Source organism: Tursiops truncatus, chromosome 6, assembly GCF_011762595.2.
Source record: "Tursiops truncatus isolate mTurTru1 chromosome 6, mTurTru1.mat.Y, whole genome shotgun sequence".
In the NCBI taxonomy this organism is placed as follows: Eukaryota; Metazoa; Chordata; class Mammalia; order Artiodactyla; family Delphinidae; genus Tursiops; species Tursiops truncatus.
Window position 1 is genome coordinate 10,754,125 of NC_047039.1, and position 15,485 is coordinate 10,769,609.

General features: G+C 44.9%; 1 protein-coding gene across 3 annotated transcripts in view; it reads left to right on the forward strand.

Annotated features, from left to right (window-relative positions):
- The window catches only part of FBXO16 (F-box protein 16), a 56,514-nt gene extending 41,751 nt beyond the window's left edge, over positions 1–14,763 (forward strand). Inside the window, exon 8 of one of the 3 annotated variants that reach the window (XM_004321475.4) lies at positions 13,186–14,763. In XM_004321475.4, coding sequence (XP_004321523.2) covers positions 13,186–13,359 — 174 coding nt within the window. In that variant the 3' untranslated portion in view covers positions 13,360–14,763. Of the gene's footprint in view, positions 1–4,768; positions 5,489–5,515; positions 7,508–13,185 lie in introns of those variants that run through there. The other 2 variants (XM_019941347.3, XM_033857597.1) reach the window with 2 other exon arrangements.
- Positions 14,764–15,485: the final 722 nt, after the last annotated feature.

Sequence of the window (15,485 nt, forward strand, 5' to 3'; positions counted from 1 at the left end):
CTTTTTGTCTCACACTCAACGGAGGTTAGAAGTCCTCACTTTCTAGGTTCTGATCTGGCCAAGAATTTCAAAAAGCTTGCTATTCACAGCATTCAGCTAAACACAAGTAACAAAAGCCTCTAATTGCCGGTTTACTGTTAATTGCTTTAGATAAGACCTTATCTTTTCCTGTGCTTTGCTAGCTCCAGCCTCTGCAGTTACCTTCTTGACCTCTTTCCAGGATAACCTGATTCTTAGTGTCTTGATAGTTTTGGGGTTTTTTTTAGGCATACTTTACAAAACATTTAATTCACCCATTTCAAGTGTGCAATTCAATAACTTTTAGTGAAATTAGCAAGTTGTGTATCCATCAACATAAATCAGTTTTAAAACATTTCATTTTAAAACCCCAATAAGATCCCTTATGCCTATTTACTCTTTTTCTTTTTAACATCTTTATTGGAGTATAATTGCTTTACATTGTTGTGTTAGTGTCTGCTGTATAACAAAGTGAATCAGCTATATGTATACATATATCCCCATATCCCCTCCCTCTTGCGTCTTCCTCCCACCCTCCCTATCCCACCCCTCTAGGTGGTCACAAAGCACCGAGCTGATCTCCCTGTGCTATGTGGGTGCTTCCCACTAGCTATCTATTTTACGTTTGGTAGTGTATATATGTGCATGCCACTCTCTCACTTTGCCACAGCTTACCCTTCCCCCTCCCTGTGTCCTCAAGTCCATTCTCTATGTCTGCATCTTTACTCCTATCCTGCCCCTAGGTTCATCAGAACCACTTTTTTTTTTCTAGATTCCATATATATGTGTTAGCATACAGTATTTGTTTTTCTCTTTCTGACTTACTTCACTCTGTATGACAGACTCTAGGTCCATCCACCTCACTACAAATAGTTCAGTTTCATTTCTTTTTATGGCTGAGTAATATTCCATTGCATATATGTGCCACATCTTCTTTATCCATTCATCTGTCGATGGACACTTAGGTTGCTTCCGTGTCCTGGCTATTGTAAATAGTGCTGCAATGAACATTGTGGTACATGACGCTTTTTGAATTATGATTTTCTCAGGGTATATGCCCAGTAGTGGGATTGCTGGGTCATATGATAGTTCTATTTTTAGTTTTTTAAGGGACCTCCATATTTTTCTCCATAGTGGCTGTATCAATTTACTTTCCCACCAACAGTGCAAGACGGTTCCCTTTTCTCCACACCCTCTCCACCATTTATTGTTTGTAGATTTTTTGATGATGGTCATTCTGACCAGTGTGAAGTGATACATCATTGTAGTTTTGATTTGTATTTCTCTAATCACATAATGATTAGTGACGTTGAGCATCCTTTCATGTGTGTGTTGGCAATCTGTATATCTTCTTTGGAAAAATGTGTATTTAGGTCTTCTGCCCATTTTTGGATTGGGTTGTTTGTTTTTTTGATATTGAACTGCATGAGCTGCTTATATATTTTGGAGATTAATCCTTTGTCAGTTGCTTCGTTTGCAAATATTTTCTCCCATTCTGAAGGTTGTCTTTTCGTCTTGTTTATGGTTTCCTTTGCTGTGCAAAAGCTTTTAAGTTTCATTAGGTCCCATTTGTTTATTTTTGTTTTCATTTCCATTTCTCTGGGAGGTGGGTCAAAAAGGATCTTACTGTGATTTATGTCATAGAGTATTCTGCCTATGTTTTCCTCTAAGAGTTTGATAGTGTCTGGCCTTACATTTAGGTCTTTAATCCACTTTGAGTTTATTTTTGTATATGGTATTAGGGAGTGTTCTAGTTTCATTCTTTTACATGTTGCTGTCCAGTTTTCCCAGCACCACTTATTGAACAGGCTGTCTTTTCTCCACTGTATATTCTTGCCTCCTTTATCAAAGATAAGGTGACCATATGTGCGTGGGTTTATTTCTGGGCTTTCTATCCTGTTCCATTGATCTATATTTCTATTTTTGTGCCAGTACCTTACTGTCTTGATTACTGTAGTTTTGTAGTATAGTCTGAAGTCATGGAGCCTGATTCCTCCAGCTCAATTTTTCTTTCTCAAGATTGTTTTGGCTCTTCAGGGTCTTCTGTGTTTCCATACAAATTGTGAAATTTTTCTAGTTCTGTGAAAAATGCCATTGGTCATTTGACAGGGATTGCATTGAATCTGTCGATATCTTTGGGTAGTATAGTCATTTTCACAATGTTGATTCTTCCAATCCAAGAACATGATATATCTCTCCATCTGTTTGTGTCGTCTTTAATTTCTTTCATTGGTGTCTTATAGTTTTCTGCATACAGGTCTTTTGTCTCCTTAGGTAGGTTTATTCCTAGGTATTTTATTCTTTTTGTTGCAGTGGTAAATGGGAGTGTTTCCATAATTTCTCTTCCAGATTTTTCATCATTAGTGTATAGGAATGCAAGAGATTTCTGTGCATTAATTTTGTATCCTGCTACTCTACCAAATTCATTGATTAGCTCTAGTAGTTTTCTGGTAGCATCTTTAGGATTCTCTATGTATAGTATCATGTCATCTGCAAACAGTGACAGTTTTACTTCTTCTTTTCCAATTTGGATTCCTTTCGTTTCTTTTTCTTCTCTGATTGCTGTGGTTAAAACTTCCAAAACTATGTTGAATAATAGTGGTGAGAGTGGGCAACCTTGTCTTGTTCCTGATCTTGGAGGAAATGGTTTCAGTTTTTCACCATTGAGAACAATGTTGGCTGTGGGTTTGATATAGATGGCCTTTATCATGTTGAGGTAGGTTCCCTCTATGCCTACTTTCTGGAGAGTTTTTATCATAAATGGGTGTTGAATTTTGTGGAAAGCTTTTTCTGCATCTACTGAGATTATCATATGGTTTTCATCCTTCATTTTGTTAATATGGTATATCACATTGATTGATTTGCATATAGTGAAGAATCCTTGCATTCCTGGGATAAACCCCACTTGATCATGGTGTATGATCCTTAATGCTTTGGTAAGCTTTCTCACTTTTTCATCCCTGTCTGGGTCAAAAGAGGAGGAAAAAGGAATATTCTCTGAAGTGATTCCTGGTTCATGTCATGGAAAGAATAATGGTTTAAGAATCAGGACACCCAGGTTTCTAGCCTCAGCTCTACTGTTAACTAGCAGTCACTCAAGCTATTTGAGTTTTCATTTCCCCATTTATAAGTTTGAATTACATCTTTAAAGTCCATTCCAGGCTAAAGTCTGGATCTGTGGACCCCCATAGTTTCCTACCACATTTACTCTCTGCTCTCTCCTTATACCAAAAAAGAAGCCAGTATATTCATGAATTCTGATTGTAAACCAATAAAAACTGGTTTCTGTCTTCCATCTTTCTCTTTGAACTTTAGAAAACTTAATTAATTACAACAGAAGAATTTACAAAACACAGTTTATGCAGTGGCTTCCTTGCAGGCAATCTTTAATAGATTCCTTTCAAATTCTGACGAAACCCCCAGGTATTCGTTTTATAACGTCTGTTTGGTTTGGATGTGCAGAGGTAAAAATATCTAAAGGAGAGATTTTTATTTATTTAGTTCAGTGAAATTCCTGAGAATTCCATTTGGAAGGAAGAATAAGAAAGAGTATGGGCTTTGCGGTCTGAGAGACCTGGGCCTTTTTACTTAACAGCGCAACTTTGGATAAGTTACTTAAGCTCTCTGAGCCTCAGTTTCTTCATCTATAAAATGGGAATAATGATACCTCTCTTGCAGGACTGTGGTGAGGACTAAATGCCGCCAGGTATATATTAAGTACTCAATACATGTTCGTGTTCTCCCCCATTAAATACCGTCTTATTTTTCACTTTGCTGAACAAGAGCACAGCCTAGGGACTGAAACAGCCTAGGTTCAATGCCTGATCTCACAGTCTTAGCAGCTCAGTGATTTGGGCCCAATTGTTAGCAATCTCAGAGGCTCTGTTTCCTCGTCTGTAGAATGGAGTTAGTAACAACAGTGCTCAGCTCAGAGTAAGCTTCAGTAACTAGCAGAAGCTGTCGGAATCACACCAAATCATCATGGAGACAGGAGGGACCAGTGAGAGTGCTGACGGTGAGCAGCTGCTGAGACGCTGCTGAGCGGTCAGCCACGTGGCCAGGAGGAGGCTCCAACCTGTGGAATAAGCTTTGTTTCTCGCTTTTACCTTTACTTTCCCCACTTTTCTTTGTCTTCTTTCTCACAGTTTCCTCTGTGTAGAAAATAGTTGCAGCCAGAGCTATAGGAAATGTAAGCCATATATTTTCTTTTCCTGCCTGGCCTCCATAACATCTTCTGCCTGCTCGTTACTCCTCATCGGTGTGGGGGTTTTTTTTGTTTTGTTTTTTGCTTTTTTATTTAGCTGCGCCAGGTCTTAGTTGTGGCACGCGGGATCTTTAGTTACGGCACGCAGGCTCTAGTTTCTTGACCAGGGATCGAACCTGGGCCCTTTGCATTGGGAGCGCAGAGTCTTAACCACTGGACCACCCGGGAAGTCCCCAGTGTTGGGTTTTTGATTCCACGCTCCCAGATGGAATAGCGTGTGTTAAACTCAGCGCTGTGAATTCTGTCTTGTGCGGCTGCGCTGCCTACTAACTACAATATGGGCTTTTGTTAATTTCTGATACCTACAAGACCAAAAGGCTTCATTGCTAAGAATCCTGGGGGCAAAATTAACTCTCAGGAAGGGCCACTGCTTAGAGTCTTTGCATTTCTCCTTTGCCTCTGAAGGAGCATAGTTTACTTGTTCTGTCTTGTAGCCTCTTGTTTGATCATGCTACCCATAATAAATTACCCTGGCATTTCCAACAGGAGTGATTCTACCTGCTTCTCTTGCCCTGGGGCCAAATGGCTGCTTCTTTTTACTGAAGAGTTAAGCACAAAGTATTTGACAAAAATGAGCTTCTCTTGAGGATCTACCAGAAAAGGAGAACCGTGTTTATGAGTTATGTGATATTTTTAGTTATATACATATTAGTTATGACGGGTATTGTAATCACTGTTATTACTGGGGTTTAAAATATATATGTGTATATGTGGTGTATATGTATGTGCACGTGTAAAACATTTTGTAATACAGTATTTTACCACAAACTACAGTAGAAGCCAATATTCTACGACATGGATGTTTTGAAATATGAATACATGATCCCTACTAACAAACAACCATTGGAATGCGTTGGAGCACATCCCTACTTTATGCCACCTACTTGGGAGGCTGAATGGCACCATCACATAATCTTGGATTGATTTATTTATTATTTTTTAAATGTTTTGGCCACGCTGTGCAGCCTGTGGGATCTTAGTTCCCCCACCAGGGATCGAACCCGCGCCCCCTGCAGTGGAAGCATGGAGTCTTAACCACTGGCCCACCAGGGAAGTCTCACAAAATCATGGATTTAAGTTTCAAAACCCTGGCTAGAATTTTCTGCCTAGCCTTCCTCCACAGCTGACAGTTTCACCCCGAGTTAAAGACAAACCAAGAACAAAGACAGGCCTGGGGCTTCTTTAAAGCTGTGTTGATTATTTCTCGCTCACACCTTCCTCTGTTTCTCATAGAAGCAGAGTAAGCTAGGAGGAAAAGAGAGCACCCTCTTCGTCGGTGTCACCTGGAGGGGTGATCAGACCGTCCGGGCAGCCTTCTGGGCTCGTAGGCAGACAGAGGACAGCAGGGGTCCTCTGCACAGAATCCCCAGATGGTAAAGTCCCGGAAGCAGCTCCATCCTGGGGGTGAAGCATCCACTCAGCTGAAGCCAGGATGAACAGTCACCCCGCTTAGACTCTCCTCCTGGAAGGAAACCCTTCTGGGGCGGGGTCCTCCCCAGACATCTTCATCCCCACCAGTGGCCATTACTTGTCACTCAGCTCCCAGCCTACGCTTAGGCCATTTACAGGGGTGAGTCGAAGCTGTGTTTATATGACTAAAATGAAAAACTCCTGATTTTATGACTTTCAAACGCAATAATCCATATTTACATACAGTATTACCACATCACCCCTGAACTGGGAGTCATCATAAAGTGCTGAGGGTAGATTTTTTTTTTTAAGTCCTTATTGAATTTGTTACAATATTGCTTCTGCTTTCTGTTTTGGTTTTTTGGCCCCGAGGCATGTGGGATCTTAATTCACCGACCAAGGATTGAACTCGCGCCCCCTGCAATGGAAGTGCAGAGTCTTAACCACTGGACCGCCAGAGAAGTCCTTTTTTAGCTTTTTTTTACCACATCACAGGCTTGGGAAGATTAAATGAAGTAATATAATGCCCAGCAGCCAGATATTTGCAATTATTATTGTTGTTGGTGGTGGTGTTTCTAGAAGAGTGATTGGCACCCTACAGGGCTATCACTGTTGTGATTCTATTTATCTGTTTTCCATATCCACCTACAGTACTCCTTTTTTGCCGTACGCGGGCCTCTCACTGTTATGGCCTCTCCCGTTGCGGAGCACAGGCTCCGGACGCGCAGGCTCGGCAGCCATGGCTCACGGGCCCAGCCGCTCCGCGGCATGTGGGATCTTCCCGGACCGGGGCACTAACTCGTGTCCCCTGCATTGGCAGGCGGACTCTCAACCACTGCGCCACCAGGGAAGCCCCACCTACAGTACTCCTTTACCTGATCTATTCTCTTAAGGGATCCATGGGTTTATCGAATGGTGTTGTTTGTATCAGTGATCATTTGCAAATGTCTGCAAATAACATAAATGGAGAACAAAAAAAAATTCAACTGGGGAGCGACAGACACAGGTCTATAGTATACACACTGGTATGCAGATTTTCCCTGTAACAGCCCTTCTTGGGCCTTAGCCTCCTGAGGAGCCCCCCTCTTTCTGGGGTCACTCAGCCTCAGTAGCCTGTTGCCTTTCTCACTCCCTTCTCTGTGCCCAATAAAATGACATCCAGCCGGAAGATAGGAATTTTCTCTCCCTGCTTCATATTTCCCCTGCAAGGTGGTTTCAGCCATTGCCCTGAAATGAAAGAGAAGGAGAAGTCATTCATATGTGTATTCATTTATCCAACAAGTATTTTACAGCCACTGGAGGGAGCTCGAGGGATGTGTGACCCTAACAAGACCCAGTCGTGCCCTCGTGCCCTCGAGGGACTTAACAGGCTGAGGGGCAGGCTCCAGCCGCGTAGGGATGACTCCTGGGTATCTGGATTGGGCGATTGTGTAAAGGTTCATGCCATCTCCTACTGAGACTGGACATGCTTGGTGTGAAGTACCTGTGGGATGACAAGTAGGCGTATTGAGAAGGGAGCTGGATGTATGAGTCAAGAGCTTGGCGGGGAGAGCGGGGCAAGAAATATAAATCCAGCAGTTGAAGATTTAGGCACTGATTGCCCAGGAAGTGGGCTAAGAAAAGAACCCCAGAGAGTTCTGATGTGTGAAGCATGGCTTTCCATGCATCTTCTCCCATGTCCTTCCATTTAAAAACGTGACAGCAACATGGAGAGCAACTATTGTGTAAATATCTCTAGAAAAAGAACAGTAAGTTCAACTGATGAAAAAAATACATTTAGGGGCTTCCCTGGTGGTGCAGTGGTTGAGAATCCGCCTGCCGATGCAGGGGACACGGGTTCGTGCCCCGGTCGGGGAAGATCCCACATGCCGCGGAGCGGCTGGGCCCATGAGCCATGGCCGCTGAGCCTGCGCGTCTGGAGCCTGTGCTCCGCAACGGGAGAGGCCACAACAGTGAGAGGCCTGCGTACCGCCAAAAAATAAAAAAATAATAAATAAATATACATTTAAATTACCCGATTCTGTCTTTGTAGGAGCAGGCTGAGGAAAGGAATACTCTATGTGAAGATGCTCCGGTACTGGAATTACTGGTAGATTGCATGGCTGTCGACACCCTTAGCCCATCAGAAAACGGGTGACGGCAGACAGACCTGCATATATGTAAAGATAATTTATATCAGGGACTTCCCTGGTGGTCCAGTGGTTAAGACTCCACACTTCCACTGCAGGGGGCGCAGGTTCAATCCCTGGTCAGGGAACTAAGATCCTGCATGCTGTGTGGCACAGCCAAAAAAAAAAAAAAAAAAAAATTATATCAGCATCGTTTCTAAGAGCAAAAGATTGTGAACAGCTCAAATAGCTATAAATTTGGCTCATCTGTAAATGGACTATAATACAACCCTTGAAAGATTGAGGAAGTTTTTTTTTTAAGTTCCCTTATGCTTCTTTCTTTTTTAAATTTTATTTATTTATTTGGTTGCGTCGGGTCTTAGTTGTGGCAGGTGGGTTCCTTAGTTACAGCACGTGGGCTCCGTAGTTGTGACAGGCAGGCTCCTTGGTTGTGGCTCCAGGGCTCCTTAGTTGCAGCTCTCCAGCTCCTTAGTTGCAGCACACAGGCTCTGTAGTCATGGCATACAAACTCTTAGCTGCGGCATGCATGTGGGATCTAGTTCCCTGACCAGGGATCGAACCCAGGCCCCCTGCGTTGGGAGAGCGAAGTCTTATCCACTGTGCCACCAGGGGAATCCCCAAGGAAGTTCTTTAAGTACTGTTCATACATGCAGGCACACACACACACACACACACACTTACGCATACTCTCATATATATAGTGAACAAAAAGTGATGGTATATTACCAATTGTATGAAAAAGGAGAGGAGGAGAATATATTTGCATTTTATGTGTATATTTGCTTGCAATGTATAAAATATCTCTGGAAGGATACACAGGAAAAAAAGATCATCTTGGTTGCCCTTGAGGAAGAGAACTGGAGGACTCGGAGGTGAGTGGGGGAGATTTTTTTTCACTGTCCCTTTTTGTATCTTTCCAATACTCAACTATGTAGAAAAGTAACCTGTTCAAAAATAAACAATTATTTTAAAAAAGAGAGAAAAGGAAAAAAAGTCAGTGGAGCTGTAGGCAAAAGCTCTTAAGAGAAGAATCCCATGTAGGATAGAAGTGTAGTAAAATATATCTTGCCTGGTCTCCAAGTGCTCAGAAGTGAAAGTTCTTGAAACCGCTTGAAACAGGGGTTCAACTATCCTGCTAAGATAGTCCTTGTTAAGTCTCTGCACTGAAGAAATGGACTTTTCTGGGGGAAGGACCGAGACGGAGTTTCACAGCAAGGCAGCAGCCAAAGATGAATAGGAAGTAAAAGGTTTGATGAGCCCCAATGTGAAGGAAAACCCTAGTCTTTCCCTCCTGTTGTACGAAAAAACCTCAGCCCCGTCTATCTCCTAAGTGCTGCTTTTACTTCTCACACAAAACACACATGTCTGGCACTTCTGGTCACCAAGTGTGTGGGCGTTTTCCCCACACCAAGCAGTTCTCTGCAACACCAGCTGGGGGGCCTGCAATTTAACTCAGTTCCGGCACCATCTACCTGGAGACGGCGTCAGAGCCCACAGGATAAGGGCTCAGTCCCACAAGACTGCTCTCCGCTCTCCTCCCCCACACCGCAGTCACCAGTGTCACCTGTGCTTCTGACCAAGCAGCTATAGATCAGAGGTTCCAACGACCCCCTCCTTGGGTTTGATTAATTCGCTAGAGCGGCTCACAGAACTCAGGGAAACACGCTTGCCAGTTTATTAAAGGATGTGATGAAGGACACAGATGAACTGCCAGATGAAGAGACACATAGGGCGAGGTCTGGGAGGGTCCCAAGCACAGGAGCCTCTGTCCCCGTGAAGTTGGGGTGTGTCATCCTCCCGGTGTGGATGTGTTACCTAAAAAACCGGATTTGCCTTTTGGTGGGTGTCGAGCCAAGAAACATGGCCAAACCAAAGAATGGGAGAAGGAAGGAATTATTATCTGCAGCAAGGAAGGAGAGGGACTTCCCTGGTGGTCCAGTGGTTAGGACTCCATGCTTTCACTGCCGAGGGCCCAGGTTCAATCCCTGGTCAAGGAACTAAGATCTCACAGCGCAGCCAAAAGAAAGGAGAACACCAGGGATCTTTCCCAAGCTGTGCCTCCCTGAATAGCAAAATTGGGGAAGTTTGAAACTAAGGATACACTCATATTCATGAAGGGTCTTAAGCAGTGGAAAATTCAGTGTAGAATTGGGGCAAAGGTTGACAGAGTGCAGGCTTCAACTGATTGAAGTCACGAGGGTCAGAAGAGGTCAACGTCATCATTCCATCCTCCACCTGGGTGGCGGCCTTACTTTCCGCCCCCAGAGATATGTATGTACTCAATGATATGTATCAGAGTGTTATGTATCTCTTTTTTTTAAAACATCTTTATTGGAGTATCATTGCTTTACAATGGTTAGTTTCTGCTTTATAACAAAGTGAATCAGCTATACATATACATATATCCCCATATCTCCTCCCTCTTGCATCTCCCTCCTACCCTCCCTATCCCACCCCTCTAGGTGGTCACACAGCACCGAGCTGATCGCCCTGTGCTATGCAGCTGCTTCCCACTAGCTATCTATTTTACATTTGATAGTGTATATATGTCCATGCCACTCTCTCACTTCGTCCCAGCTTACCCTTCCCCCTCTCCGTGTCCTCAAGTCCATTCTCTACATCTACATATATCTCTTGAGAATCTAGGACTCTTTTATCACAGAACCATTGTTTCTTGACTGCTTTTTCCTTTGTTCCCTTAAGATCATTAATTACTGAGACCTGTTCAAGGGCAAGCATTGTGGCCAGGCTTAGATCACAAAATGGCTTAGGTCAAAATGGGTTCTCTTGTGTCAAGAAGGCCATGCCTGGTTCCCTTTTCTCCGGGGACCCCCTACCCTTTCTGCTTATAATACCCAATGTTAGTGTAAAAGAAATTTCCAGTTATTTTAACCAGATCATCAGATGCGCTGGACCAGGACCCAAGACTGTCAGATTTGTACCCTTTTATATAACTTCCCCATATTTTGCCCTTAGATCTTGTCTTTTCTCTTGTAATGATGGACATTAAAGTCTTAAAATGAAAAGGGTCTGCAAACTTGTTTTCAGGGACAGCAAGGAAGCCTGTATAGTCAGGCCACTCAAGATGGCTGTTCTCTTGCTCTCTGTAAGTCCTCTGCCCTACCAGGGCCTGCGTCACCTATATCTGACGCATGTGACTGACCTTCCTATGTACTTGCCTCCGCCCCAGCTAGTGATTGTTCTTATCAAAGGGGTGGTGAGGGGCGTGCCTCTCTGCTGGTTTCCCTGGTAACCAATGAGCCCACCTGACGTCATTTTCCCTATAACTGGTAACCCCCCCCCCCCCCCCCCCCGCCCCCGCCCTGGGAGCGGAGACTGCCGCCATATCGTGTCTGCCGCTTGCTGCAAATGGGGGTACCTTGCTTCAGACATGTAAGCTCCCCCATCCATTAAACCATTGATGTCTCTGTTGTTGACCTCGGGCTCTTTTTTCAGTCTTGAACTTGGGGAAGTGCAGGGCCCATAGGCCTGCAGGGTGCAGCCGAACAGGTGGACATAACGAGACCATCTTCGGGAACCCATCTAGGAGGGATGAGAAACCCACAATCTGAGTAGGTGGTGACGGTTACTAGGAGGAGAGGAGGGGGGTGGGGGAGTCCCTGGGACGTGCCAGGGTGGAAGAGGCAAGCTTGAGGGGAGCCTGCCTGGGCCTGTGAATCTCCCTGGGGGACTTAGGAGAAAGGGTTCCTCAAGTACAGTGATAAATTATGCTTTGCACTGTAATAGGATTAAATTTGAAACTGTTACAGATGAGGTGTTACTAGCCCATTCTTGTATCACAGAAAGCTAGGCTTTTTCTCCATTCAACAGGTATTATTTTATTTTCATTGTTCCTAAAATGATACAAAGGAAGGCTTCTGTTTGTTCTCTTACCTTATGCTGATCTTAGAACAGCACAAAAATACTGACTACGCGGATCTTGAAACAACACTGAAAACTTCAAACATGGGAAGATGATTTACTCCCATTCCTTCCCCCTTTCCTCTTGGATTCGAACAACTGGCTATGTTTAACCCCAGCTTTGCCTACTCTTTCCCAGAAAAGTCACCAGCAAACATGGATGGATCTACTAAAGGCAGGACTGTAGATTCAATAGGGTGTGGGATTCCAGCTTTGTTCTCAGGGAACTGACAGTCTCATCAGGAGACAACAAATTATTGGGTTGGCCAATATCTATGTTCCAGAAGAACCCGAGCGAGCTTTCTGGCCAACCCAATACATTCAGAAACGGGTACTAACGCCCGAGAGCATACGTTCAGTGCTAAGTTAGGGGTCTGGATAATAATGGCTTGAGGAATGCAGCTGAGGCAGAAATCCCTGAGGGTCAATACACTGAAGCTTCTAGGAGAAGGGGAGCCTCCAAGGACAGATTTAGAGAAGGAGTAAAGAGAGCACCTGAGGCAGGCGGAGGGTGTGGGCGAGACCAGCCCGTGTGGCACACCTCTGTGGAGGAAGAGGCACCTGGTTCGCTGGAGACGGCAGTCACGGCGGAAGCAATTTCTGATTCAATGACAGTCTAAAGTAGGATTTTCCCCGGATTAATAGAAACCCTGTGCGTTGCAAACGTAGCCGTCAGGGCATTAGAGGGATGTAATGGATGAGCTGACTGCTGGGACTTGGCTGCTGAACGTGCAGTCGGGGAGGGGGACAGTGTTTGTGGAAGTTCAGCATCTGTGTATCTGCCAGCCCTCCTATGTCGCTCTGCACACAGCCGGGGCCAAGATGCGGGTGAGCATACATCCCTCCCGTTCCCTGCAAGCTCAGCTCGTATTATTTCTTTCTCTTGTTCTCTCCATTCTTTCCTCTCTCCGCTCACGGCCAGATGTCGAGGAGAAATCCTTTCTCGCTGTGAGTTTTGGTGGGAGTGTCAACCTGTGACATTTGCCTTTTGTGTGCATGCCCAGGTTAGTCGGGAGGATAAACGATGGGAACTCTACCGATACCCACCCGGTCTAAGAATCCCAAGTCTCCAGACCCAGCTCTCATGCCTTTTAGCTCCATGAACTTGCGCTGGCCCTTAAACTACCTGTCCTTCAGTTTCCTTTATTTGTAAAATGGAGATGTTAATACCTCCCTACCTACGTCGCAGAATTTTCTTGAGATTCAAATGAAATATAGTTGTAAGAGCACTTTGGAGACTAAGGAACTTCTTATTAGTAACTCAAGGTGAAGATGGTGGGGACGGGGTGTGGGGGGAAGGTGGTGAAGTTGGGAAACTCAATACATCCCATCCGGCCCGGTGATTTTATAAAATCGTTTTTTATCATTTAAATCATTTTAACTATATAGCTTTTTTGGATGTTTTAACGACTCTCACTCTCGTGATATCTTTTTCCTCCCTAGATATCCCTAAGTGCAGAACCCAGCACCCCCCTACACATTCCAGCTCATCTCGCTTGGCTTCCACATCGACCAGTGGGGCTCCCAGCCACTGAAGCAGCAACAAAAACTCTCATCAGCATCTCCAGAGACACTCTGGGCTCCAATCATTACCCCAGGCCTTCCAGCCAAAGTTGATTTAAAAATGTGAAAGGATTTTTCTAGAAATGACAGGCTGCTCTACATGGAGAGTTGCATGTTACTTGGCTCCTTTATTAGAAACAGTTTAGGTACCTTATTGTGAAAGTGAGTCCTACACTATTTCGGTAAAAGGTATTCATGGCACAGATGTTGACGTCTTTACAAACTGAGATAGAAATGTGATGATAGATACCATGGGGTTGATAAAGGGACATACGATAGCACCATTGGTGAGACTGGGTGTGTGAGGCAGGGTCCCAGAAGGATACGGCCAGCACACTCCCAAGGTTACTTGAGCAGTTTAATGATGGGAGTGTTTTTCCTAGGGCTGCCGTGACAAACTACGGCAATCTGAGTCCACTCAGGCTGCTGTAACAAAAATACCATTGACGAGTGACTTATAAACAACAGACGTTTATTTTCTTACAGTTCTGGAGGCTGGGAAGTCCAAGATCAAGGTGTGGGCAGGGTTGGTTTCTTCTGAAGCCTCTCTCCTTGGCTTGCAGATGGCCATCTTCTCCCTGTGTCCTCACACGGTCATCCCTCTGTGTGTGTCTGTGTCCTAATCTCCTCTCCTTATAAGGACACAAGTCCGATTGAATTAGGGCCCACCCATATGACTTTGTTTTACCTTAATTACCTCTTTGAAGATACAGTCACATTCTGAGGTCTCGGGGGTTAGGACTTCAACATAGGAATTGGTGTGGGGAGGTTACAGTTCAGCCCTTAACCCACACTGTGGGCGGGGTTAAGAGAATCAAGACGAGATGGTGAAGCCCCTGGAAACTAGCAACAGCAGAAGCCTTTATCATCCTTTGGCCTGAAGAAGCAAAAGAGAAAGGGCATGCTATTCCTAGAACCCAGTGAGAGCTGTAGCCACGGGAGAGGGACTGCCCAGCCTATGGTATATGGTGGAGGAACGCAGCCATGATGGAGACCAGGGCCTAGCAGGGAGGGAGGGAGAAGACCCACCCCTCTCTCTCGCCACTCTTCACACTCCAACAGCACTTCCCTTTGGACAAACCCACCTGGAAGTCAGAGAACAGAGAAGCCTGGGGGATGCAGCTCATAGGTGTCAGCCTTTGAGCCAGGGAACAGGCTGACAGGTGTGGCCAGGAGTGGGCGGGGAGGGGTAGGATTTGAGTGGGACGATGAAGAATCACCAGCACGATGGTGGAAACATAGACATTTCCAAAGGAGGAATTGTGATGCATATTCAGGCAACGTAAATGGGCTTTAAAGAGTTACTGGAAAACAGAAAGTGCTACTTAACTGCAAAAATATAAGTCACACATTCTAAACTAAACCACCTGCTCATGTAACCATTTCCAGGTCCCAAAAGTGACCATTCTAGGATACTTATTTGCGTAAGTAAAGCAGAATGGTAGAAAAACAAATATGTTTGTCAATCTTGTCATGTTGAACACTTACGTTCTTACTTTATATACTGTAATGTAGGTATTTTCGAATGGTTCAAAATGGTGACCTGGCAGCATGGCCCAGGATACAGTGGTTTGGATGCCCAAGTGCTCGGTGGAGGACAAAACATGACCAACTTATAATTGATGGGTTGGCATCACCCAGGATGAAGCCAGTATGTGGCTCTGAGGCAGAGAAGAAAGAAGACACACCCAGAAGGAGACCTTGTGTTCTTCCCATGGGCAAAGCGGATGGCTGTCAGTTAGGGTTTCCTCTTCCTGGGGCCTGAGCCCTCATGGTCAACCCCCAGGAGCCAGGGGCAGCTGTGTAAGCTGGGGGGGGGGGGGACCTGCAGCTCCAGGATTCTGCCCTGCTTTGTCCCAGTGAACTCCTGTGAATATGTCAGGAACCAGTCATGTTGGAGGCCTATGTCTGAATGGGCCAGTCTGGAGTAAGTCCCCAGCCCTTTCTGGAATAAACCAGGATATCCTGGGGCAAGGACATAATCAAGAGAAAGAAGGGCTCGTCCGGTACAAGCGGCCCCATCTTGTCTAAAGCTGTATTGGGTTATCTATTCCTGTGAAACAAACCGACCCCAAACTTAGTTGCTTACAGCTGTCTGTTATTCTCCTTTTGAATCTGCAGTTTGGGAGGGGCCTGGGGGAGAGCTTGTCTCTGATCCACACGGCACCTTCCCCCCAGCA